Source organism: Citrus clementina, unplaced genomic scaffold, assembly GCF_000493195.1.
Source record: "Citrus clementina cultivar Clemenules unplaced genomic scaffold, Citrus_clementina_v1.0 scaffold_6, whole genome shotgun sequence".
Taxonomy (NCBI): domain Eukaryota; kingdom Viridiplantae; phylum Streptophyta; class Magnoliopsida; order Sapindales; family Rutaceae; genus Citrus; species Citrus x clementina.
Window position 1 is genome coordinate 21,878,037 of NW_006262139.1, and position 24,807 is coordinate 21,902,843.

The 24,807-nt window shown below is 36.2% G+C and overlaps 5 protein-coding genes across 8 annotated transcripts; 2 read left to right on the forward strand and 3 right to left on the reverse strand.

The window, feature by feature from the left end:
• Nucleotides 1-282: 282 nt before the first annotated feature.
• Nucleotides 283-5,746, reverse strand: LOC18038756 (protein NRT1/ PTR FAMILY 3.1). The gene is made up of 4 exons (XM_006430441.2): nucleotides 5,569-5,746; nucleotides 2,508-2,725; nucleotides 1,710-2,269; nucleotides 283-1,276 (listed from the first exon to the last, which is right to left on the reverse strand). Exons 1-4 carry the CDS (start codon nucleotides 5,714-5,716, stop codon nucleotides 325-327), a joined length of 1,878 nt encoding a protein of 625 aa, XP_006430504.1. The 5' UTR covers nucleotides 5,717-5,746; the 3' UTR covers nucleotides 283-324.
• Nucleotides 5,747-8,821: 3,075 nt separating this feature from the next.
• Nucleotides 8,822-12,069, reverse strand: LOC18039514 (exocyst complex component SEC15A). Its single transcript, XM_006430442.2, has 2 exons — nucleotides 11,805-12,069; nucleotides 8,822-11,354 (listed from the first exon to the last, which is right to left on the reverse strand). The coding sequence occupies exon 2, from the start codon at nucleotides 11,337-11,339 to the stop codon at nucleotides 8,967-8,969; it is 2,373 nt and encodes a 790-aa protein (XP_006430505.1). The 5' UTR covers nucleotides 11,340-11,354; nucleotides 11,805-12,069; the 3' UTR covers nucleotides 8,822-8,966.
• Nucleotides 12,070-14,568: 2,499 nt separating this feature from the next.
• On the forward strand, nucleotides 14,569-15,789 carry LOC18039515 (glucan endo-1,3-beta-glucosidase, acidic). The gene is made up of 2 exons (XM_006430443.2): nucleotides 14,569-14,712; nucleotides 14,810-15,789. The coding sequence occupies exons 1-2, from the start codon at nucleotides 14,631-14,633 to the stop codon at nucleotides 15,769-15,771; spliced, it is 1,044 nt and encodes a 347-aa protein (XP_006430506.1). The 5' UTR covers nucleotides 14,569-14,630; the 3' UTR covers nucleotides 15,772-15,789.
• Nucleotides 15,790-16,308: 519 nt separating this feature from the next.
• LOC18039516 (psbP domain-containing protein 6, chloroplastic) lies at nucleotides 16,309-18,289 on the forward strand. Of its 2 annotated transcripts, XM_024181959.1 has the most exons (4): nucleotides 16,309-16,661; nucleotides 17,234-17,550; nucleotides 17,768-17,959; nucleotides 18,056-18,289. In XM_024181959.1, exons 1-3 carry the CDS (start codon nucleotides 16,349-16,351, stop codon nucleotides 17,936-17,938), a joined length of 801 nt encoding a protein of 266 aa, XP_024037727.1. In that variant the 5' UTR covers nucleotides 16,309-16,348; the 3' UTR covers nucleotides 17,939-17,959; nucleotides 18,056-18,289. The 2 variants fall into 2 exon arrangements, with proteins under 2 accessions (XP_024037727.1, XP_006430507.2); XM_006430444.2 differs by having other exon boundaries at nucleotides 17,768-18,289.
• A 983-nt stretch (nucleotides 18,290-19,272) lies between these two features.
• LOC18038638 (protein FAR1-RELATED SEQUENCE 7) lies at nucleotides 19,273-24,656 on the reverse strand. Of its 3 annotated transcripts, none has more exons than XM_024182263.1 (5): nucleotides 24,120-24,656; nucleotides 21,278-23,543; nucleotides 21,032-21,189; nucleotides 20,456-20,573; nucleotides 19,273-19,375 (listed from the first exon to the last, which is right to left on the reverse strand). In XM_024182263.1, exons 1-4 carry the CDS (start codon nucleotides 24,525-24,527, stop codon nucleotides 20,493-20,495), a joined length of 2,913 nt encoding a protein of 970 aa, XP_024038031.1. In that variant the 5' UTR covers nucleotides 24,528-24,656; the 3' UTR covers nucleotides 19,273-19,375; nucleotides 20,456-20,492. The 3 variants fall into 3 exon arrangements, with proteins under 3 accessions (XP_024038031.1, XP_024038030.1, XP_006430508.1); XM_024182262.1 differs by having other exon boundaries at nucleotides 19,273-19,383; XM_006430445.2 differs by lacking the exon at nucleotides 19,273-19,375 and having other exon boundaries at nucleotides 20,291-20,573.
• Nucleotides 24,657-24,807: the final 151 nt, after the last annotated feature.

Here is a 24,807-nt window from a genome sequence, read left to right on the forward strand (position 1 = left end):
GTAAAACATTACGGGCAGAAGATAAAAAAAAGGCGTTGCAAAAGTGTTAAAAGAGAAAAAAGGAGGGGTTAGGTTTTATTAATGTGGAAAATAAGTATATTTACTAGGGGTGTTTTCAGGAGACAATATGAACTTTGCTTTTAGATAATTTTTTCTTCATAACTGTCAGAAAAATTACACTTTTTTTTATAGATATAAATGTATGGGGTCTAATCAAACACAAGTTAAAAAAAATAAAAGTTCTTAAATAAATTTATTGATTTTATTTTTATTTTAGATATTGTACTCTAAATGAAAATACTTGCATCGTTTTCACAACTCTATCTAAACAGTCGCGTTTCTCACTAATTCTATGTCTCCATTCCCATCACCAATAGCATCATTCAATCTCTTATACGGAATTTCACCATCTTCAATTTTTTTATCTTCATCTTGGTCATCTTCACACACTTCTTCCAAAGGCTTGTAGGTATAAAACCAAGCACATATGACATAATACACTAGATTAATGACTTGAATCCCACTCACAAGCCAATAATAATATTCCAATCTTCCCCTGTTCAGGTTCCGATCAGGCAGCCAATTGTTCTTTGAGCCTGTATATTTGTGCACAAGTGTTACCACCAATGTACCAATATAATTCCCCATTGATATTGCTATCCAATAAAGTGCCACAGCTGTGCTTCTCATGCTTTCTGGTGACTGATCATAAAGGAATTCCAAGTGCCCAACTGACATAAATACTTCTGCTACTCCATGAAGGCAGTACTGAGGCACCAACCAAAATACACTTATGGGAATAATCGCTTTCGGGTCATCCAGTAAGTGATGATTTGCTGCCACTTTTTTCCGTTTGATCTCAACAAATGATGAAACGATAGTTGCCAGAATGTTAATCGCGAAGCCAACGCCCATTCTTTGCAGGCAAGAGATGCCTGCTGGGTTCCCTGTGAATCTACGAGCAATGGGGACAAAAATGCGTTCGTATAATGCAAGTCCGATGAGCATTGTCAGGATTCCGAAAATTGACAAACTGGCTGGTGGGATCTTGAAGGAGTGAGTTAAGTGGGTATTCATTGTGCGAGCTTGTTGGATGGTGAAGCTGTGTTGATGAGATGATGCCGTGACAAGTAAAATTCCTGCAGCCCAAATAGGCAACATTCTGATTATGGATTTTAACTCCTCAACTCTGTGGACGGTGGCTAACCTCCAGAGATTTGGTGGGCTCGAATTTGTTGTCTCGCCCTCTGTAACTGTCGCTGCTTTATCCAACCACCTGCAAACTTAGATGTTATTGAAGCTGACATAAAAGCTGAATGGCCAGGATTTCCTTCTCGTCGGAGATTTCCAGAGCAAAATTTTTCTGATAGCTTTTGTGTTTTAGCAGATTATGAGGAGTAGGGCTCATTATATGTTCTGATTAGGTAAACTAAGTAGTTTTTCAATTAGAGATTCCTGACTTTTAATTTAGATTTCAATAAAGTCAGGGATCAATAAAAAAAAAAAAAAGATTTTAATACATTATATGATAAAATACATTAAATTAGAATTTGTGTTTATTTTATTTTTTAACTAATCCTTAAAGTTAGGGATTCTTATTCGAAAACTACTTTGGTAAACTTAGTTTGTATTTATTTTAATACAATTCCCTCGTTCCGAGGATATTATTAAAAAAAAAGAAAAAAAAAAGATTGTGCAGCATTTCTTACTTGAATTGATTTGTGTGGACAAGTGTTCCATGCACAGAAATGACAGAATCAAGTTCTTTGTTTCGGTACAAAAGCCTTGGATCTTCTGGAACAATGGCTTTCCTTTTCTTGAAAGCTGCAACAATCACTTGAGTCAATCTAGTCAATGGGCTACCTCCGGGCTTCAATTTCACATAAAGAGGTGAACCGAAAACGAAGGCAAGAACAGACATAACCATTCCAATGGCAGGGATTCCAAAACCCAAGCCCCAGCCCACATTATCTTGTATGTAAACCACAACAGTTAAAGCAGTCAGTGTTGCTATTCCCATGCAGAAATAATACCAATTGAAGAAGTTCCACTGCCGATTGGCAACGGTTGCCTTTCTCATGTCAATTTGATCTGCTGCAAAGGCAACAACACACGGTCTTATGCCACCGGAGCCGAGGGATGAGAGGAGGAGCGAGATGTAGAGAACCCCTAACTGCAAGCCTGAGGCTTCCCTGCAGTTCTTTTGAGTTGGGCACGGCGGCGGCCGAAGCCCTGGGAGGACTGCTGATAAAGTGATGGCCACTAGTCCCTGTGACATCACGCGCACATATAAAGTCTCATTAAGTTTTTTGAAATATACTCCAAAACTTTTATAAATACACAGGTTACACAATATGTTTAAATTTAAAAGCTCTGCACAATTTAGACCCGCATACTAATATTTAAATTCGTAATTGAAACATATGAGTCGTACACCAATAGAATTAAATCATGTTTTAAGTGGATGGACATGCAAATGCAGCGGAGTGGGGGCTTTTTCCGGATACCATTTCGTAGATAATTGAGCCGCCGGTGATGGTCCAAAACCTGCCGGCGAAGGAGTCAGCAATGAGAGCTCCAATGAGTGAAGTGAAGCTTGATGTTCCGCCAAAGTTGGTGAGAGTATTGGAGGCTTGTACCAAGGGCATGTTTAGCTCCTGGGTTAGGTATGATATCAAGTTGGCATGAGAACCGGCCGACGCAAATCTGTCGCATATTTCATTGGCTGAAAGGAGAAATGAAAAGAATAATCAATTAGTTACACTCTCTCATCAATCCAAGTTGTGAGTCCAAGCCCAAGCCCAAGCCCGTTGGGTTAGTCCATACTCCATGTCTCCACATAGGTAATTATCAATTAAGGATCAAAATTAGAATAAAAATACAAATAAATGAAAGCGAAAGGACACGGGTCCCCTGCTCCCATTTCTTCCGAAAAAAACTTCAATATAATATATTCTCAGTGTAATTCATGCGTAATCGGTTAGTTAATTTCTTTGTGGATATTGAGAATTTCCAATAAAAAAAGGAAAGTGGTCATCAAGATAATGTAGGATCTTTTCCTCGTTATTTTATTATAAATGGTAAATGACATAGAATTGCCGGTCTTTATTAACTCATTAAATGGATTAACCACTGCAATTACAATTAAGTACTAGTAGCAGCCTATAATAGAAAGAGCTTTTGGTGTCGCGTCCTGCTAATTAGGTACCACGACAACATATTTTTAAATTTTAATATTATGATTGATAATGTTTTATATGTTGAATTATTAACATTTTACCCAAACATAATGACATGATTAGTTGATATTTTTTACAAATCATACCTTAAATAATACTAATATCATATCCTTACTCTAATAGAGATGGCAAAATTTCCTATAGGTTTGAGGCCCCATGTGACTCTACCCCAAGTGGAGTGAATTTTGAATAATTTTTTAGAAATAAAGTAGGAAATGGGGGAAAAATAATCCCCAAATTCTTCATGGAGTAAGGTTTGGTTTTGTACTCCCCACCCCACTCTCACCCCTATCCCCATTATATATAAATATTTTTTTTCTAATTTTTATTTTATCAATTACAATGTTAGTTAATAAATTTCCTTTTTATTTTTACTTGACATAAATGGGCTATAACTAAAAGAAAACCCTACAATATAATTTTTATTCAACTTAAAATATTGTTATGTTTCTTTTTCTCTCTTAAGATATTGTTCTCTTCGAACATTTTTTAATTTTAATATTATTTCAATATATTATTTTAAACATTTGGAGTTTTTTTAAAATAATTAAAATACTTTATAATGTAATAATAATTTTATTTAATTGTTTAGTTTTTAACTTATTGAAATCATGTATCTATATTTATTATACAATAAATAAATAGAAAATGGGATGAGAATGAAAAAATCATTCCCCACTTGGAGATTACTCATCCACACCCCCACTAAATTTATTAGAGAATATGATAGAGAATAGAGGTGAAATTTTTAAGGAAAATGATGTTTACCCCGAGTCAAACCCCGAAAAGATTCAAAACGGCGTCGTTTCGTTCTAATTTTTTTTTGTTTTCAAGCGGTATTGAACGACGACGTTTCGGCTTGGATTTTTTTGTTCTTTGTCGTTTTGGTTTTGGTTTGCAACCTTCTTCTTCCTTTTTCTTTAACTCAGCTGAACCCTTGCTTCTTCCTTTTCTTCGTTCTCTTAACGACACTGTTTCAGCTTGAATTTTTTTTTTTTTTGTTCTGATTTGCTGTGAACGAAGTGGTTTTGGTTAGGATACGTCAGGAAGATTGCAGCTGGGTTGTGTTTCTTATTTAAACTTTTTCTTTGTTCTTTGTTCTGATTTCTAATTTACATGGAAGATTGCAGTTGGGTTGTGGTTGGGTTGCGGTTGTCTGGTCGAAATCGTTTTGGTTAGGATACATCAGGAAGATTGCAGTTGGGTTGTGTTTCTGATTTAATTTTTTTCTTTGTTCTTTGTTCTGATTTGCTATGAACCGTTTCTGATTTACATGGAAGATTGCAGTTGGGTTGTGGTTGGGTTGCGGTTGTTTAGTCAAAGGGGGTTGTCCGGTGAAACGAGGAGAATGCAAATGTCAATGTCGATGAAGGAAAGGGCAATGAGTTCTGTCATATGTGGATGCTTTCTGTGGCAATGAGTTTTGCCATGAAAAAAGAACAAAGAAAAAGTTTTGTCATCAACTCTGTGGATGCTTTAATGGAGTTGATGCAAGGTTTGAGAAAATGGCCAAGTCTCTTTGTAGGCTTTGGACCACCATTGGGTGAAATCATGAGCTCCTCTCTCACTTCAAACCCATTGTCTTCTTCTAATTCCTCCATTGCTGAAACCTCACAAATAAAATATTGTGTGTTTAGGCTTTCAAGAAGAGGGAATGTCAAACCTTCGGCTTCCCCGAGAAAAAGAGAATTAGATGGTTGATTTTCTTTCCTTTCTAAGGGGGGGAAAAAAGTCTGCAGCAGAAGGAGAGTGATCTTTTGGTGACAGAGTCACAGATAACCCTAAACGTCGTCGTTTCATAGCGAATAAAAACAAAAAACAATTAGAGTCGAAACGACGTCGTTTCGAGTCTTTTCGGGGTTTGACCCGGGACAAACATCAACACTCAATTTTTAATGAAGTGGGGAATGGAGTAGGCCTCCCCACCCCCACCTCACCCTATTACCATCCCTATACTCTAAGCTAGTCTAAAATTTGACTAACGGTATTTGGTGTAAAAATTTTAAGATCAAACAACGGCGATCGATGTTTTTAAGCACAAACTCACTCTGAATGGTGATAATTTTTTTCTCTCGACCATAATGTCGAATACAAAATCTCTTCATTCGTGAGACATATACTGCATTGTTACTATTCTTGCAGCTATACATACGTGGCGTTAAAAGATCGGAGGAGCTAAGAAAAAGTAACGTGAAGAACTGAATGTGATTGTGTTATCCAAGACTGAAAAATAATTAAAAAGGAACAAAAGAACAAAATTGCTGCAGCATGCACGTGGGCAGATGGGAATAGACAAATAAAGAGGGAACTGATGATGAACTCAACTCACCAAAAATGAATGGCATTGTTTTGATTCCTCCAAGCTGCTTCTTCTTCTTCTTCTTCTGCTTTCCCTTTCCATCATCTTGGTCGATGATCTTCTCCTCATCTTCCTGCAGCTCCCCATCATCAGCCTTCTTATTTTTTTCAAACTCCATTAGTTACTCTCAAGCTAGCCACACAGCCACATGCACTGCAGGAATCAAGAGAGAGCCAGCTATTAATAAATATATGGGGCGAAGCGTTGTGATGAATCAATCATAAGTGGGAGGTAGGGACCATAAATTGACTTCATTGTCATGTGATGCGGTATCTTATGTCATATTTTTTGGTCTCATCAATCTTGTCTTCATACCAACCAATTGTTTTAATTTGTTGCCTCCAAAAGAAAATAAAGAATAACAACAATTACATCAGAATATTCACATGCATTGTTGCAACACCCACCATTAACATACATATATACATTACGTAAATTTCACCATTCAAAATATGGGGGGGGTGGTGGGGGGGTGAAGAAAGTCCAATGGACAGCCAATGAGCCAAGTTTATCTAATTTGATCTTTACAGTGAAAACCGGGAATCAAAATGGATTAATTTCCCGTCATGCTAATCGTATTTAAAAGTCTGATTACTCTATCATTGCGTTAACGATCCAAAATATTCAAATGTGTAAATATGTAATCCTTATGAAAATGACTCAAAGTGATTGAATTTAACAATAGAATCAAAATATACAACAAAAAGGAACTCTTAATAATAATAATAATAATAATAATAATAATAATAATAAAACGTGTGCGCGAGTGTTGCGTTAGGTGAAAAGTAAATACTTATATAAGATTACAATAGGATGTTACCATTTCAGACATTATAGAAGTGACATTATATGTTATTAAGATTGTAATAACGTAATTATTGGCCTATTTTGTACCGGAGGAATTAATGTTAAAAAAAAAAAAAAAGTGTGAAGAAGACTGAAAACTTCAAAAAGCATTTGGGATACGACGGCTGTGTTTTCATTTGCTTTGACGATTAGGTACGTCGCTAAATTTGATTTGCTTTGACATTAAGTACACATTTGGTCTTTCATGGTCCTGCCTAGGCGTGAGCCACGCTCGCTCCCTTTCTTTTCGTCTGTGCAATCAGTGACTGCCAATAATTCTTTCTTTTTTTTTTTTGGTCCCCTTCAAGTGAAATATCCATTCATTTTCCAAAAATCTCAAATGTCCAGCCTAACAAAAATTAATTCATTAAGTAAGAATCAACGAATTATTTCGGATGCTTTAGCTAACCTAAATTTGGACGCTTGCGATTCTTTAGTGAATCTTTAATTTTATGTGATGGGGTTTGGCTCCTCATCCATTGCATGGCCTTAATAATTCCACCCCCCCCCCCCCCCTTTTCTGGTGTAGGAGTTAATCCTCCCCCTTTTAATTAATTTTTATTACTAAATTTTTCCCTTTTGGCGTCTAGGTTTGCTTAATTGTTTTTTGGAAAAAAAAAACAACATTAAGTTGAATTATTGTTTAATTTAAAAACTTAAATAGTTAAAGTTGATGGTGTAGTGCAATGATTTTATATATTTAAGATCTAACAATCCCGATTAATCATGAAATATTCACATTTCACAATCACAGAAAAAATTAAAAAAATAAGATATATATAATAGGGGTAAAAGCCAATTTAGTCCATGTATTTTAAGATTAGTGTCCATTTAGTCCCCGTATTTTTAAAAATACCTCAAAACATCTCTGCTGTTAAAGTATTGATATCCATACCGTTACTTTTTATTTCTTTTGGCTTACTTTTACAATATTACCCTTTTATAATATTTTTTTGTTTGGACATTAATTAAAAGAAAATAATTAAATTACTAATTTAATCCTAAAAATAAAAATAAAAAATTATATTAATTTTTAATTGTCAAAAATTGTATGCAAACTATCAAGTGTGCAAATGGTGCTTGTAAAAAAATTAATATAATTTTTTTAGGGTTAAATTGGTAATTTAATTATTTTATTTTTATTAATGTCCAAACAAAAAAATTATTATAAAAGGGTAATATTGTAAAAATAAGTCAAAAGAAATAAAAAGTAATGGTAGGGGTATCAATCCTTTAACGGCATGGATGTTTCGAGGTATTTTTAAAAATACGGGAACTAAATAGACACTAATATTAAAATATAAGGAATAAATAGACTTTTACTGCATATAATAGTATACAAGAAAGCGATAATATAGATAACTACATAATTAAAATGAGTATCTTCGTCCAAGCACCTTGAATCTTATCTTGATTAGTTTTCATGATTAATTAGGTGAAATAATCTAAAGAACGTATTGATCATTTAATTAGGCTCTTTAATGTGAGGATTAGCATTCAAACTCTAGTTTGACTTGCATGATTAGTAACTTGTTTCCTCCCCCTTCTTCTGATGGCTTTAGGTGGGAATAATGACTAGAAGGAGAAATTTTACCCACTAAACTAACAAATTACTCGAACATTGTACCATATAGCCATTGAGTAATGAGGTGGGATTAATAACTTCCAATCATTTGATTTTCCGATTTGCAAGAGAACAAAATTGAACAATTATGAACGAGGGCATAGTTTATTGCAAATTGAAAGTAATGAAACACTTGCATTAATATATTATCCATGAAAATGGAAAAATGAGAGAGAAATTATAGCAAGCATGACGTACTCACTTACGCAGAGTAAGCAAGAAATCAAACTATGTTGACGGTCGCCCTGTCTGTTATTTGTTAATGCTTTACGGCCGGGCTATAGAATGCAAACAAGAAAATCAAATCTTTACCTAAAGATTACAAAGGAGAAAATGACAACTTCCTAGTGAAGTCGGTGATTGATTGATGCATCGAGCGCCAGCTCAACACTCCTTGTACTGTAGGTTCAATTTGTATATTTAATTACTTCTTCAGTAATTATTTTAATTAACTAATATGTATTTTCTATGCTAATTTTACAAGAGCACGAGACACATCTGAAAGTATATAATTTTATTTGTGATGTTCGTTATCCAATTCTAGCCAATCAATCTCATCAATTCATTCACTTCACTTTCTATTTGATGTTATTTTCACACTGGGGGTGCGTAACAGCGTCAGGAAAGTAAGAGCTTTCGCAGGGCAAGCATATCCCAAGGGGAAGAAAATAACATGATTTTAAAAAAAATAAATAAATAAGAAACAAAATTAATTGCACAAGGCAACGGAGTTTATAGAAACTTTCATAGAAGAATTTACTGAGCATGAAAATTGATGAATCAGTTTTGTTCTAAACATCAAATAGAAAAAAATAATAATAATAATTAAAAAAAAAAAGAAGAAAATTATGTAAAAAATAACTACTATTACTCCTAATGTCAGACTTTTCAACCTTGCTCAATTGAAGTCCTTCAATCTCCTCTTCAACATGTCCATTGATTTCTTTCGAGAGCTTTGCTTTGTATTTCTGCTTGATAGACTTCCAAAGATCCCGTCTGGAGAATCCTTAAATTTTTCACAGATGCTCGCCACTTTCTTATAATCCAATGCATTGTAGTTTTTCTCCCTTATTACGGGATTCATGAAGTTCTCTGGCTGACTGCTAATCAAAAGGTTTATCAACTGCCGCGCTTCTACTAAACATCTTCTGAAACTGCCTTCCGGGTTTATCTCACTCAAACCAGTAATATGAAACTTCTCATCAGAAAAATCCTCTAGCTTCTTCAAATCATGGTTGATAATGGCAACAGCATTTGCATTAAACCGCTTCACACTATCACTAAGAAATGCTGACACAATAGAATTTGAAATATGCTCAAGTGCACCACTCCCTACCTTGTACAGAGCATCCAAAGGTAAAATTTGCTGCGCAGTTGACATAAGAGTGTCTAGGTAAATAATCACCTCATTCATGTACTCATTCCCATTCTGAGACGTATCCTCCGTAGTCCAATTGATGTTTTCTGTAAGTGCCATAAACTCATCTAACTTGGTGTTCACCAAACTCAGAAGAGTAATATAAGCTGCATCTCTTGACGTTTTTAGGACCACCTTGGCCATCAAAGTTGCTTGAGGCTTCTGGACTGATCGGACTGGGATCCCACATAGTTGGGCTGCGTGACGGAGGAAATAATCGCAAGCTCTTTCAAGAAAAGTAATGTTTGCAGCAATCTGCATGGCTTGAGATACACCAATGGAACCGCCAGTGATTGTATTCAAAATAACTTCATTTAACACGTCAATCAAGAGCTTGTCCAAATACTTTCTTAACACGTCAAAGTAATTAGCATGCATCCCATAAGACAAGTAGTCGACTGATCCTTTGATGAATGACCTGACAATGCGGCAAGCATCAGGTACCATGGAGGAGAATGGCGCAATATATGGAAAAGCTGGCATTATATCTGAGCTCTGGAGATGAAACAACAGAACATTGTTCTCGTAATCTGTATCTTTCTTCATTAGCATCTGCTCGTAAGTATCATTGGTAAGAACAGTAGTAATTTGCTGCCGACACTCTTCCAGAAGAAGTTCATGGTACTTGTCTTGGCTCTTGTCCAGCACCTCAAGAACAGGACCCACTTCATAACCATACTGTCTAAGAGTCGCCCCAAGAAGTGTCACATAATCCTTCACCAGCAGAAGATGTGTTGCAGAATCCATATGAGAAAATTGTTCTTCCAAAACAGATGTTATTTTGGCCACGGCTGTTTCCCACATTGTCTCAAGCTGATCAGGTAATAATAGCCCTCCGGCAGTCCTCAGGACGCGATCCTCCACTATGAAGTATCCAGCAATTTGTGCCAAAAAAGTTTGATATGATTCCACAAATGGCTGCACTGAAGAGATCTGTAAGTCGGAAGTAAGTTGCAATAAGCGATTCCTATAATAATATTCACGAAACTGCGATGGGATCCCAAGGCAAGTATGGATATGATATGCCCGATAAAGTGGCGTGAGATCAAACTTCAAAACTGAATCTTCGTCGATCTCCTCAACTTCTAAAGTAAATGAAAAATCTCCAAAGCCTGAAAGATTCTGTTCCTCAGCTTTCCTTTGACGATCCAGCATTTCCTCATCTCTCTGACGAGCTGATGCAGCCCGACCTATTGCTGTTTGTCCAATATCCTTCGCAGAACTCCTTACATGAACTAGCCATTCATTAAATTGACTAGTAACTTTCTTTTCAATATGCGTCTTTATCACTGGAATTGTCTTTTCTATTACCATTTTCAGTGCCTTCACAGGAATAATCTGCAAGTAATTCTTCTCGATCAGATCAATGGTTTTCAGGGCAGGGTAAAACTGGCCATCAGTAATATGATTGTTACACTTAACACAAAGATCCAACACTTGCACACATATCTTGCCCATTTTGATTGCTCCAGTGACATTCTTTTTAATAGCATAAGATTCGAGAAGCTCCTCGAGTTTGATCAGTAATGCACTCCCAACCTCTTGCAACCTATAATTATCACTGGAGAGATCACTTTTCAGTTCTTCAGCATCAACTAGCACGCCTCGAAGCTCATCAACTGCGAGGATAAATTCCTCATAGTGAGTCTTACAGAGCTCCTCAATCTCAGCTTCCTTCTTCCTAACAACACTTTTGAGCTGATGAAGCAGCGCTTCCGGACGCCCCGTCTCAAATGCATGCCTCACAATAGGCCCCAAATCATCTCCATTCCCAATCAAAGTTGCAAGGACCAAGTCCTCCCCTGTTGTATCCCCATTCTCTGTCACAATTCTCCTCTTGGTTTTAGCATCCATTATCCAATCAAACCCCTTCAACGCAGAAACAAAACACAATTAATTAACCACACTCACAAAAAAAACAAAAAAGACAAAATTTTATCTTTACATCCAAAAAAGGCACTTCTTTAACAGTTTATAAATATACAGATATTGGGCTATTATTGGGTTCTATAATTTCATTTCTAGCAGATACCCGTAAAAACAATGCACATAAACAACAATTTGTTGAGATAAAAAAATGATCTTTTGCAAATGGTATCATCAAATAAATAAATCAATCAATCACAGAGATACATCAAACATAACCAAAATAAATGAAATAAATAAATAAGAATCCTCATTTTAACAAAACCACAATTTACCAAAGGCGAAAAATCAGCTACACACAAAATCCCAAATGAAAATAATGATAATAATAAATAAAAAGAAATAAAACCATACGAGAGCAAAGTATTAATGGTGATACGGAGTCGGACTTACAGGTGATAGAAAGAGGGAGAGAGAGAGAGCGAGGCCGTTGGAAGATTCTAGAGAAGTTGCAAGGAAATCGTTACTTCTGTCGAGATTATCATTTCTTCCTTGTTCAAGTGATTTTTGTACATTGCTTTGGGCTTTTCAATCAACTAAATCGATCACTGATTCATTCTGATTATTGTGTTCCCCTGTTTTTCTTTATGTTGCTTTCTTTCTGCTTTGCTTTGTTAACATTCCCCCATTTTTTTACTATTTCCACAACAGGCTTTGCTTTCTCCACGTCGTTAAAAATAATGAAATTATATTTGTCAGTTCCTCACTTTATATTTGAATAATAACATAGAGTTCCTTACCATTTGTGATTTCCTTATTAAGCTCTAATTTATTCCATTTGTATCAAATACGTCCCCGAGGACAAAATATAAAGTGAATGCGTGACCTCAAACTAAATGCTGCTCCAATCATTCAATGTGCAATATATAATAATGATAAGAATAATAAAGTTGGGATACAAAACTGATACGGTAAATGGGTGATATATTAGGGCTCGACTAGCTTACAGAATCTGTAAGGTACAGACTGCAGCATCAGCATCAGCATCAGCCGTTGGATCTGTAAATAAAAAAAATTCATTTATAGTTCCTTACACAACCATTCTAAAAATATCGGATCTCCATCTATAAATCAAGTTAATTGTTATTTTTCTTCTTCTTCTTCTTCTTCCTCCTTTTTTTTTTTTTTTTTGGAAGATACGTTTTCTTATTTATTTATAAAAACATTTTTTTAAGTTTTCAAAAAATAATATTAATATCATTGATTGATTATTGTTAGTTAATACTTCTATGTATGAAAGCGGCTTAAACGAGGATGTTTGGAGTCAAAGCCAATCAAAGAATCGCCACCAAACATTCCTTTTATATATGTATAAATCAACAAACAACAATGTTTGTCTCATACTTTATAGTTTTAACTAGCTTCTATTAAACTCTTCGTAAAATTAGGCTTGTTCGTGTGGATTTTTCTTCTGTGTTTCTACCACATATGTAGTGCCATTCAAATTCCGGAGGGCATTGGCTTTCACCCGAAAAGCTTTAAATGACTATATTAGTGCATAAATATAAATTTTATAAATTCAATTTGAATGAGAAAATAATAGATCCAATCACCTAAAATAACTAATGACGAAGAAAAAGATAATAATAAACCAATTTTCTACAACTTTATTTTAGAATTGAATTTTTACTCTCATTATAGGTATTGATATTGTTTTTACCCTAACAATATTTATCATCTTTTGACACAGATTCGAAGTATCCTATTTCGCAACTCACATATCTTTTGAGAAGAAAATTAAGTGACAGAAGGTCTCGTTTCATCTTGCATTCCTCCTCGTTGATGTAAGATTAATTACAGTCTTAATACATACATCTTCGATTAGTATTAACCCTTCAAACAAAATCCATTAATCAACTAATTAATGCTATAAATCATACAATTGACTCTTCCTATTTTTTTCATATCTGTTTTTTCTTTGATTAGTGTGTGGGGAGCCACGTCAAATTATCGAAATTCAAGCCAAGCCACCTAAGACGAATTATGAGACTAAAAGCATCACTTCAGTTAGGTTTTAAAAGTTCTTCAAATGAAATTATTTAAATGAGACTATCTTTTCTCTCTTTCATATTGAAAAGACGATTCTCCCTCTTTAAAAAATATTATATTATTTTTTATATTGATCATATATGTAAGTAAATACACAAGTACATAAGTATTTAAAGAGAAAAATTAAATGAGTCTTTTACTGATGCTTGCAAACAAGATAAAGTCAGCTTTTTTTAACCTAATTATAACTATAAATGACACCACCGATTTTGGACTTCGAAAATTTTTATTTCTTAGTTGACATAGATATTACATCAACATTAAATGTTGTTATCCTAGAGTGCACCTTTAATTCACAAATTGTCATTCGTTGACAAATTGAGATGCCTTCTGGAGAGTTGAGTACCAATCAATTTCATCCTAACTATGACAATCACTAAAATGAATCAAAACAAAACAAAAAACAATGGGGTTTGTGTGTGACAACAAGTCCCTTTTTTCACCTGCTCATGTTACAAATCAACAAGGACTTGCTTATTAATAAGAATACTTTCTTCTAAAGTGTTTAAAATCCATGATATGTTCCAAGTAAACCCACTAGTACTTATTTTCTCAATTTCTCAGCTAATACAATTTGACGGGGAATTTATACATTAATTCAAACAAGCAACTAATTACAAACCAAAGTACGCTTGCAAAGGAAGCAGAAACAAGTTTGGTTATATTAATTCTAGAAAATCATCTATCCCCACACAAGTCAAGGGTCACTGGATCATTCCACGACTTTTATTCTATATAATAGGCAGCTGCTGAAAATTCTTACTTTTGAAACATCACAAAAACAGCAGGACTTTTCTTGTACTTTTGAAACATCACAAGAACAGCAGGACTTTTCTTCCACTGATGGATAGAAATATGAGTTCTTCAAGTAACTGTAATTAAATAATATTAATGTTAGGGATATGTTTGCTATGGAATCACGACTCGTTATTATAATTAAGTTGACCATGTAAAATTGTTGACAAATAAACCAAAGGAACCGGCGCCATCAATGAAAATCTCAATTAAGTACATTAATATCCCACCTCCTGCTCTCTAGCTCCACTCTATAAAGGGGAAGCTAATATAATCATAAGTTCAGTTTGTAACTAATCTAAAATATCACCTGATCATCATCAAGTTATAACTAGCTTATAATTTGCCATTAACAGTTTAAGTTCTTTCATTAACATGGCCAAATTTGGTTTAGTTTATGCTACATATTCAATGCTATTGCTGGGGCTGCTCACGATGAGTAGCCTAAAAATTATAGGTATCTATCTTTTTTTGCCCTCTTTTTCGTAAGATACTCCAAAATAATGAGTAATGTCACAAAAACTTACTCGTTTGCTTAATTTATATAAATGCAGATGCTCAAACAGGAGTGTGTTACGGAAGAGACGGCACCGGCTTGCCATCGGAGCAAGAGGTAGTATCACTTTACAAGCAAACGAACATTCAAAGAATGCGACTCTACGCTCCGAATCAAGCAACTCTCCAAGCCCTTAGAGGCTCAAACATCGAGCTCCTCCTCGGTGTGCCCAACTCCGACCTTCAAAACGTCGCCGCAAGCCAGGCCAACGCTAACTCATGGGTCCAGAACAACGTCGGAGACTACGCCAACGGCGTCAAGTTTCGGTACATCGCGGTGGGAAACGAAGTCAGCCCCTTGAATGGCGAAACAACCCAGTACGTGTCTTTCCTCCTCCCCGCCATGCAAAATATTCGCAACGCAATCTTAGCAGCCGGCCTTGGGAACCAAATCAAAGTTTCCACGGCAATCGACACCCGGGTTCTTGGAGACGCGTCCCCTCCTTCGAAGGGCACTTTCAGGCCCGACGTCCGAAGATTTCTTGATCCTGTTATTAGGTTCTTAGTTGACAACCAGGCTCCTTTGTTAGTTAATTTGTATCCGTATATTAGTTATATTGGCAACACTAGGGACATTCGTCTTGATTTTGCACTCTTTACTTCTGATGTTGTGAGAGTGCAAGATGGGCAGTTTGGTTACAGGAATCTCTTTGATGCGATTTTGGATGCTGTATACGCGGCGTTAGAGAAGGCCGGAGGGGGTTCCTTGAGGATTGTGGTGTCGGAGAGCGGTTGGCCGACGGCGGGAGGGACGGCGGCGAGTGTTGATAATGCGAGGACTTATAATTCGAATTTGATTCAGCACGTCAAAGGAGGGACTCCGAGAAAGCCTGGCAGCGCTATTGAGACGTACGTGTTTGCTATGTTTGATGAGAATCAGAAACAAGGGTCTGAGTATGAGAAACACTGGGGACTCTTTCTTCCGAATAAGCAACCTAAATACTCAATTAACTTCAACTAAGAGTTGCAAAATATAATAGTTTAGGGGAAAATAAAATGAATCTTAATTAATAATTAAATAAGAGTCTCTTCTTGTAAACCAGACCATCCAATCCTCCCTATTGAGGAGTCAAATAAATTAAATAAATTAAATGATGTTTGTCTCTTATTGGAAGAAACTAAATTATCTGCAGTGTATGTATTTTAACAACCAATTTGGTTGGTGTCGGTCCACCGCCCCAAGCCACTCCATTTTTTTTTTTTATATGTCGGTTTAGTTTTGCAATTTCTTATTATTAATTATTACCTCCTCATTTTATAGTTAAATTAGTCCACAAAACATAAAAGAGAGGGGAAAAAAAAGTTTTAAGAAAGTAAAATTTGTAGTGTGTCATGAATTGAATTGAGTTGTCCATTGGTGAGGAAAAGAAAAACAGAGTCTAGAAAGAAAATGAAATGCTTGCAAATTAAAGATAAAAGTCCACGTGGCACAAAAGTGGAGCCCACATAGAACCGAGGTATAGAAGCCATTGAAAATGACAATCAGAACGGATAAGAGCAGAGAGGTGCTGGAAGTCTCTCGTTTCTGCAGTTCAGAAATGGCAGCTTCTCTGACAACTCCACTCTCCCCTAAATTCTCAGTCTCAAACGGCCGTAAACCTTCAAATAAAATTCAAAGAGCACTAACAGCATTTCATCAGAAGGGCAACGAGTGCACTCGTACTCCGATTCTGAGAAGAGAAATCTTGAAAGGACTGGCGGTAATTCCAGCGACACTAATAATAAATAAAGAACCTCCATATTCAGAAGCAAGAGAGGTGGAAGTGGGGTCCTATCTCCCGCCATCTCCAACCGACCCTTCTTTCGTCTTCTTCAAAGCCTCTCCAAAGGACACCCCTGCTCTTCGCGCAGGTACTTTTTACTTTTTTTGCTACTGCTCTAAACCATTGGCCTATCTATCTACTTTAATTGCAAACTTAGTTTGTGTTGTCTGTTATAGAATTGTTAATTTCAAACGAGGCCTAATAAATTGACCATGATTTATAATTGTCGATAGGGAAAAATTTTCGGATGAGAATGGCTTAGAATCTGGTGCCTATTGGTAGGGATGAATTTGGTACTCACCTCTCTCAATGTCAGAGGATGAATTTGGAAACCTGATCTACCTTGTAAGCAAAGTTACAGATTTTGAAACAATTACTCTCAGAGTCTTGAGTATGTAGCAATTAGCTTCGCAAACAATTTAGCCCTTACTATTACCAAGACAAGACTGCTCCCCTAACATATTGTGAAAAACATGTTCCAAGCAAGTTGTGTGGGAATATGAAGTTCAATCTAAGAATTTATGGTATTCTGTTTTATTATTGGGTCTTGATCAAGAACAATGGATCTAAGGTGTTCTTTTTTTTTTTCACTTTAAATTTTTATTTTTATCTATTCTGGTTTGTATATGCTGATAATACTTGAAATTTAGTTTCTTGCAGGAAATGTGCAGCCCTACCAATTTGTTCTCCCACCAAGTTGGAAACAGATGCGAGTAGCAAACATATTATCAGGGAATTACTGCCAGCCGAAGTGTGCAGAGCCTTGGGTGGAGGTGAAGTTTGAGGATGAAAAGCAAGGAAAAGTCCAAGTAGTGGCTTCTCCTTTGATACGTCTCACCAACAAACCAAATGCATCTATTGAAGAAATTGGTAGCCCTGAGAAAGTTATCGCCTCTCTAGGCCCTTTTGTCACTGGTAATTCGTATGATCCTGATGAGCTCATAGAAACATCAGTAGAGAAAGTTGGGGATCAGATGGTAAACTTCTATAATCCTGTTGTTCATTTTTCATTTCCCTTTTGTAAACTTAGTTTGTTTCTTTTTCTCAATGATAATTAAATACTTCTCAATGTCGGACACGAAAAGAAAATAAATCAAATTGGTTTGCCGTTTGTTGAATGTCAAGAGTGCTGTCTTTTTTTTTTATAAATAAATTTTCATTTATCACCAACTATTTTTATTGTGTTGTTTGCAGTATTACAACTATCTGCTTGAGACACCATTTGCTCTTACGGGGACGCACAATCTTGCAAAGGCAACAGCAAAAGGAAGCACCGTTGTGTTGTTTGTAGCTAGTGCAAATGACAAACAGTGGGCGGGGTCACAGAAAGTTTTGAAAACCATGCTTGATTCTTTTCAAGTGTAGTTCTTTTGCAAGCGAAAGAAGGTTACAGTCAGTTCTTTGCATTTGATTTTTAAAATACACATAAACTCTTCTTAATCAGAAATCTTATTAGCTGTTGATTATATGTTCTTTTTCTAGTAAGTAACTAAATCACAGGTTTCAGTTTACTTGCTGGATTGACCAAGGGGTTGCGAGGATGTAATTTAGAATATTAGATGATGGGTGTGAATGTTTAAAGGAGGGAGGAGTATTTTTGTTGGTACAAGGCTTTAGAAGAATTATTTGTCAAGAATTAAGTATTGCAACCCAAGATTTATGAATATTATTTATCAATAAAGAGGTCAAAATCTTATGGCCAGTGTTGCAAAGCAAGCACTTCTCTATATAACTGAACTGCCCACTCAAGTATAGAATGAGAAGTAATACAAAACCGGAGAAATTTATCTATTTAGCCATTTAAATAAAATTATTATCAGAACTAATTATATAAAGAAATTTCTTATCATAATAGCCACATATGCTCATTTTGAACTAAATTACCCTTAAAAGAGCTTGGTTGGTCGTGGGCGATGGCAGCCATCACTTGTATCGGCTAGCTGCGGGCAATGGGAACCATCACCCGTGCAGCTTGCAATTGGCTTCCATCGCCTACGTTGGCCGATTGCGGGCGATGGTGTTGGTTGAATCGACCATGAGAATGACAATAATGGAGCCTAACACTCATGTGAATGGAGCTAAACACCCCAATTGACAGGCTTTGATTTCTTTCTCGCACACTTAACAACATAATTGAAAAAATCTTCTTAGAGAAATTTTAACAAACACCGAATATGTCATTTGTGACTTAATATGCCCTTTTAAAGGTAATTTAGTCTAAAAACGATATATGTAGCTATTATAGTAAGAAATTTTGTTACATGATTAATTTCTATGATGATTTTATGAAAATGGCCGGATATTGTCTCCTGAATTTTTAATGCGAAAAATGACGGTCGGAAGTGAAAAAGTGGCAGGACCAGGATTTTATTTCCGGTCGGTGGGGCAATGATATAGAAACTTATTAATTGAGTCATTATGTTAAAATGTGAATCTAAGGGGACTGAACTGAAAAATAATCAGGTGGTCGGTTCTTGGGGACGTGCATATCATCAGCATATCCTTACCTACGACTATATATTAAAATTTAAACAATGGATATCCCCTTCAATTACAAGAATTGCGGATGCGAATTAATAGCTGTAATTTCGTAATCGGTAAATTCAGCCGGTCTGAATATATATATTTTAAATGCATTACCAGGGAAGAAATAATTTAATTAATAACAGTAAAAAATAAATCTTTAAATAATAGAAGAAATAAAACGAACAAAAATGGAGTTTCCCTTCGGCGGTGAGATTTCTTCGCAGCAGTGCAGCACCATTATAAAATTTCTTAGCATGCAATTCATGGACTGGACTTCTGGAGTTCTTCAAGAAATTGCAAACAAATAATATTAAATATAAACGAAGAAGTCTCAATGCATGTTTTTAATCCAACAATAACACAATAATGAGTTAATAATAAGGTTTCAACAAATATTGATTTCTTCAAAACAAATAAATCATACTCCTTGACCATCGGACGAAAATTCAGTCTTCAAAAATGCACACGTCATTTTTGCAAAAGTCTTTTTTTTTTTTTTTTTTTTGGGTGCATTTTCCACAGCGACGCCAAATACTGATGTCGAATTTTAGTCCAGCGACCAAAGAGTAATTTTATTTATTTATTTTTATTTTTTTGGGAACATTCATACGAGACTCCGGATGTTTATGTGTTGGATAAGCAAGAGAGTAAATTTTTATAATGTGTGGTAAATGAAGATATAATCGGAATGGAGACGGCGAGACGCTTTATCCTCGTGAGGAAGATCTTCTTCTTCATACAGAGGATTTTCTAGTTTTACGTTGGGGTTAGGGCTAGGTGGCAGCTAATGAGTGCTCCAGCAGAGCACCAACATTTTTTTTTAATGTATCATATCAAAATATCAGGTTTATAATTTTTGAAAAAAAACCCCAAGCTAGTTGATTCATTTCACTTATGTAACAAACCTTCAAGATCAACGACAGTATTCAATATTTGGTTAGTTATGGATGGATAAAGCCGTTGCCACAGCGACATCCAAAGCACTGATCCTGATAACTAAACCTGGCTTTTGTCACATCATAATAATCCCATTGGAGTAAGAATCAAGAAACACGGTTCAGAAAAGCAACCGAGTCTTGAGGATTGAGCAAAATAGGAATTTCAAATGCTTTCTCGTCTGTGTTAAATCATTTCAACAGTATAAGAATTGGAGAACGTAAAGAGCCTGTTCAGAAATCTGCTCTCTGCCCGTCAAGAAACAAAAAGAATTTTATTGATAGTAGATTATGTGTATTTGAATCCAAAATACAAGCTAAAAGTCTACTTACGGGAGAGATTCAACTGTGGCCAAAACTACAGAATTATCTCCTCTTTACATATTCCTCCATATGTATTGGTGATCAGTGCGAGAATTACCTGCAAGCATTGAAGTGTAGAGCTTGGACAGTCTCTCCTACATCGGTTGAAACCATGATATCTCCTTTTCTCTCTCTTTTAGTCTTTCTATCTCCTTTTCTGTCTCTTCTAGTCTTACCTGGGATGCCATTTTGCCAACCATTAACCATACCAAATAAGTAAAGGTAATTGAGACTGATCAAATAACAATATACTCTTTTCAACACTCGATGTGAGCTTTAACTGATAAAAATTATTTTATGAGATGGTTTATTCAGCCACTAACAAAACCAAAGAGCATAAATTAGAGAAAGACTGGTAGTGAGTAGTCCCGTGGTTTGCCTCCTCGACAATAGCATTAATGATACATCATCATGTTACTGTATCTCTGCTGCTCTAGGAATTATCTTCAATTAGTTCAACTGTCTTCAGTTTGGATTGGCAATTAGTATCTTTTTGACCAACCCCAAATTTTGATGGATACACTTATCATAATGTCTTAACAAATTAGAATGCACATATATTCCAAAATGACATCAGAACAGAACAGAAGAGAACTGCCTCAAATTTTTTACAATACTTTATATATGCTTTTACCTGAACATTCAACCTAGATTTGTTGTGATCTTTAAATTGGTTGCATGTGGATTGTGAAGGTAATGGAGGAAGGGCAGATACACAGGCAGAATGCCGGGAATTTTGCCCCACGGAATATGACCTGCTAGGATGCTTTTTTGATCCTTGATAATCTCCTCCTGAATAATGAGAAATTTAGTTTTTTAACAAGAAAATCAAACAGCAGTAAGTCAAATGAAATCTAGTTGAAGTTATGATACTTCTAACCCTTTGTTACTTCTTTGAAGGAATGGCGATGAGTAATTGCACCATCACTTGACTTGCTCTTTGTCTCTCTTCCATCATTATCATATTTCCTCTTCAACTGACATTTTATTCTGTAGTTCAATGCTTCCTGTTGATTGACCGTTGAAGGATTTGATTCCATCTGTTGTGTCTCTACAGAAATAATGCCATTGGCATCAGCAGCTGCAGCAGCATCTTTATAGGCATCATATACATCTCTTGTGTTAAGCTGTCCTATGTTTTTTGTTCTTAAAGCATCTTCAATGTTTTTCAATGCAATGTTCAGGTAATCATCAGCTATCATCCTCGTCTCCTCGAATGGTAAGCTTTTAGTAATGACATTTAAAGCTTTGTGCATAAGTTTACTCTCATCCAGATGCAAATGCCTCTGGCTGTCATCAACAACTTCCCCTTCGTGGCCATTTACCACCATCCCATCTTTTGCTGATTTTGTCCACCTCTTCAATATATACTGAGGAGGTATATGAAAGATATTTTTAGCATTCAGTACTTTCAAGGCATGTACACATAAGATGCCAACCGACTCATATTTTTTGCAACTACATGTGAGATGGGTTTCCATACAATTAAATTCAACAATTTTCTCCTTCTTCTGGCCTTCCTCAGTTAGCCTGAATTTAGCAGTCATTCCATCACCTTGAATTTCTTCTATTGCCACTGACAAACATTCAAGCAACTCTTCTTGGAAAAGCTTAAACATTGTGCAGCTATATATCTTTGCTGCTTCTTTCTCAATTGCATTGCTTCTTAAAATTGTTGGAGGTGCACTTCCATTGCAGCGAAGATCTTCATATAATTCTTCTCTACGCTGTTGCTCTGCCACTTTAAAGTACTGCTGAACAAACTGCAATGGAGTTGTTGCCTTGCTTGTCAAACTGTGGAAAATATGACTGATGCCGTGACAGTGTTGGGTTGATCGTATGCCAGCAGAGAAGACACTCTTACAGAAACAATAAGCCCATTTTCTTCTCAACATATATTGAGTTTTGAGCCAAGGATTTGCACGAAGCTCATATTGCTCCAGTAAATATTCCCACATAGACTCGAATTCTTCCTCTGATTCACAATCAAAGATGCATTTCTTGAAAAGGCTGTTGAAACCAGGTTCTCCGTAACATTTGGAGAGGTTTGCTTTAGCATTTCGGAGGACGTACCATATTCCAAGAAGGTGTTGTGTCTTTGGCAGCACCATCTTTATTGCATCTGCCATTGCTTGATACCCATCAGTGAATATTGTTCTTGGTTGACGCCTGCCCATTGAGTCCAGAAATGTCCTTAACAACCAAATGAATGAATCCTTGCTGTCATCAAGCAAGAAAGCGCCTCCAAACAAGACATATTGTCCATGATGGTTAAGTCCTAAAAATGGTGCATAAATCATATTATACGCTTCAATTCGAAATGTTGTGTCCAGAATGACAACATCCCCAAAGTAGTCATAGTCTATCCTTGACCTACCATCCGTCCAAAAGAAATCTGTCAAGCAGTTTTCAGCATTCACTTGTACTGTGTAAGAAAATGATGGGGCTTCCATTTCCAAACATCTGAAAGATTTGATTAAACTTTGTCCATCAAGAAGTTTTGGACAACTTGTTTTCTCATTACGAGGGATGCCTGGGCAATTGATACCTTGGAATCCAACAGAATTCGTAGGCTGTCCTTCTTTCACCATCGCAGCTTTATTCATAGTGGTACTTATTGAATGATCCTCCGAGACTTTGGTGGATGAACCTACCATAGGCTTTGACTTGCCTTCAAGGTCATGATTATGCTCGGGAGTAAAGCCAGAGATCATCCACTTTCCATTTTCAACAGTAAACTCAACCATGGCATCACAACCTGTTCTGGTCTCTTTCCTTTGATACTTTGTTGCCTTGGTAGACTGTTTCTTTGCTCGAAATCCTTGTCTTGAACAGAAGCAAAGACGTTTCCTAATGGCTCCATTTGACAGTCGCCGCACCTTAGCTTTTCTCACAGAGAAACCAATTCTTTGAGCATAAGTTGTGTAAAACATGTAAGCCTCCTCTTCAGATGAAAACACCATCCCAAGTTCTGGATTTTGAGAATTAAATTCTGGTATTTCTCCTCTTAAATTGACAGTTGATTGAGATTGTATCTCATCTCCATTACTTTCAGAGGACATCAAACTTTCTCCATCACTCTCTAGGGACACTATATGTGTATCGAAACTTGGAAGGTGTTGAAGTGAATTGTGCGCCATCTCCAGCTACAAATGGAAAAGTAGATTCATCTAAGATCAAAATGTTATCAAATATAATCCCCATCCAACGCACGCACAAATTTTGTCATATGAATAATAGATTAAAGGGTACAACTGTGGTAACTTCATCACGAGAACCCCATATACAAAAAAGGAAACAATACAAAAGCAACTACGTTCACAACTAACTATATAGAGCTTCTGAAAGTATGTTTCTAACTGTTGTACTTCTGCTTAATTTTGACAGTACGGTGGCTAAAGTGGGGCTAATTTTGACAGCTATAAGTACTAACAACCCCACTTACTTTGAAAATTAGTGATTCCATTTCACAATAGCGGGAGATTATAAGCTACAACACCTTAATCCCAAATATAACCGATCCACTGAAACTTCACCATTGGAAAATATTTGAGAACGCATCCACACAATTCAGCGCTTTAGGTTTATCTAAATTAATTATTCATGTGTCAGAAATTCAACAACTAAACAGTAGATTTGTAAATATGCCAATCATAAAGCCAAAGCATGACGAAGACTAAGAATTCCACAAGCAGAAAATGTAAATACGCTTGATATTTTACCGCTTTTTCAATATTTTGAAGCTGGCGTTTCATCACTGCGGCATCCGCATTTTCTGCTCCGTCAGTTACGACATTTAACAAAGGTGGAGTTACGGCATCTGAAGCAGCAGCAGCAGGAGGCAAGAAATTATTATTTAGACTGGGAGCTTCAGAAGCAGCAGACCAGCAGTCACTTGAATTGTGGTTGTTGGTGTGTCCTCCAGGCTGGGAAATTTCATCAAGCCAACACCATTCACGGTCCAATATAGATGTTGATGTCCCTTCCCGTGCTTCTAAATTCCAAAAGGGAGGTGGATCATGACCGCCTTGGTTTTCGTTTGAGTCCGCTGCAATCCTATTGAACCATTTCTCACCATCATTCACAAACTGCTCTGGATTTGACGAAACTGAATCATTCATTTCATCCATCAGCTCTGGAAGAAATCAATGAACCCCCGCAAACTTAACCGCTACCTTCCATTGACTCAAGCATGCAACTACAGGAGTCGTCGGAGACTTTGCTGCAACGTGTATGCTGCTATTTTTTAAAATAACTTTTTATTATGTTATTCAGATAACTGTTAGTCAGTAGTATACGCATACGATACGAGCGTTGGCTCCTTCCTCATAATTACTGAGAGTCATCTTATAGTCATACAGCCCTGTTTTTCAACTTGAACAACCGGTACCGGTAAAATACCGTTGTTCA

Bases quoted from the DNA above. Each gene is read 5' to 3' on its own strand.
- LOC18039514 (XM_006430442.2), bottom strand. From the start codon at position 11,339: ATGGATGCTAAAACCAAGAGGAGAATTGTGACAGAGAATGGGGATACA.
- LOC18039516 (XM_006430444.2), top strand. From the start codon at position 16,349: ATGGCAGCTTCTCTGACAACTCCACTCTCCCCTAAATTCTCAGTCTCA. The intron at 16,662-17,233 runs GTACTTTTTACT...AGTTTCTTGCAG, and splicing joins CACCCCTGCTCTTCGCGCAG to GAAATGTGCAGCCCTACCAA. The intron at 17,551-17,767 runs GTAAACTTCTAT...TGTTGTTTGCAG, and splicing joins AGAAAGTTGGGGATCAGATG to TATTACAACTATCTGCTTGA.
- LOC18038638 (XM_024182263.1), bottom strand. From the start codon at position 24,527: ATGGATGAAATGAATGATTCAGTTTCGTCAAATCCAGAGCAGTTTGTG. The intron at 23,544-24,119 runs GTAAAATATCAA...TTCCATTTGTAG, and splicing joins TTCAAAATATTGAAAAAGCG to CTGGAGATGGCGCACAATTC. The intron at 21,190-21,277 runs GTTAGAAGTATC...CTCATTATTCAG, and splicing joins CTTCAAAGAAGTAACAAAGG to GAGGAGATTATCAAGGATCA.
- LOC18038756 (XM_006430441.2), bottom strand. From the start codon at position 5,716: ATGGAGTTTGAAAAAAATAAGAAGGCTGATGATGGGGAGCTGCAGGAA. The intron at 2,726-5,568 runs GTGAGTTGAGTT...TTCTCCTTTCAG, and splicing joins AACAATGCCATTCATTTTTG to CCAATGAAATATGCGACAGA. The intron at 2,270-2,507 runs GTATCCGGAAAA...GTGATGTCACAG, and splicing joins GCTCAATTATCTACGAAATG to GGACTAGTGGCCATCACTTT.
- LOC18039515 (XM_006430443.2), top strand. From the start codon at position 14,631: ATGGCCAAATTTGGTTTAGTTTATGCTACATATTCAATGCTATTGCTG. The intron at 14,713-14,809 runs GTATCTATCTTT...ATATAAATGCAG, and splicing joins GAGTAGCCTAAAAATTATAG to ATGCTCAAACAGGAGTGTGT.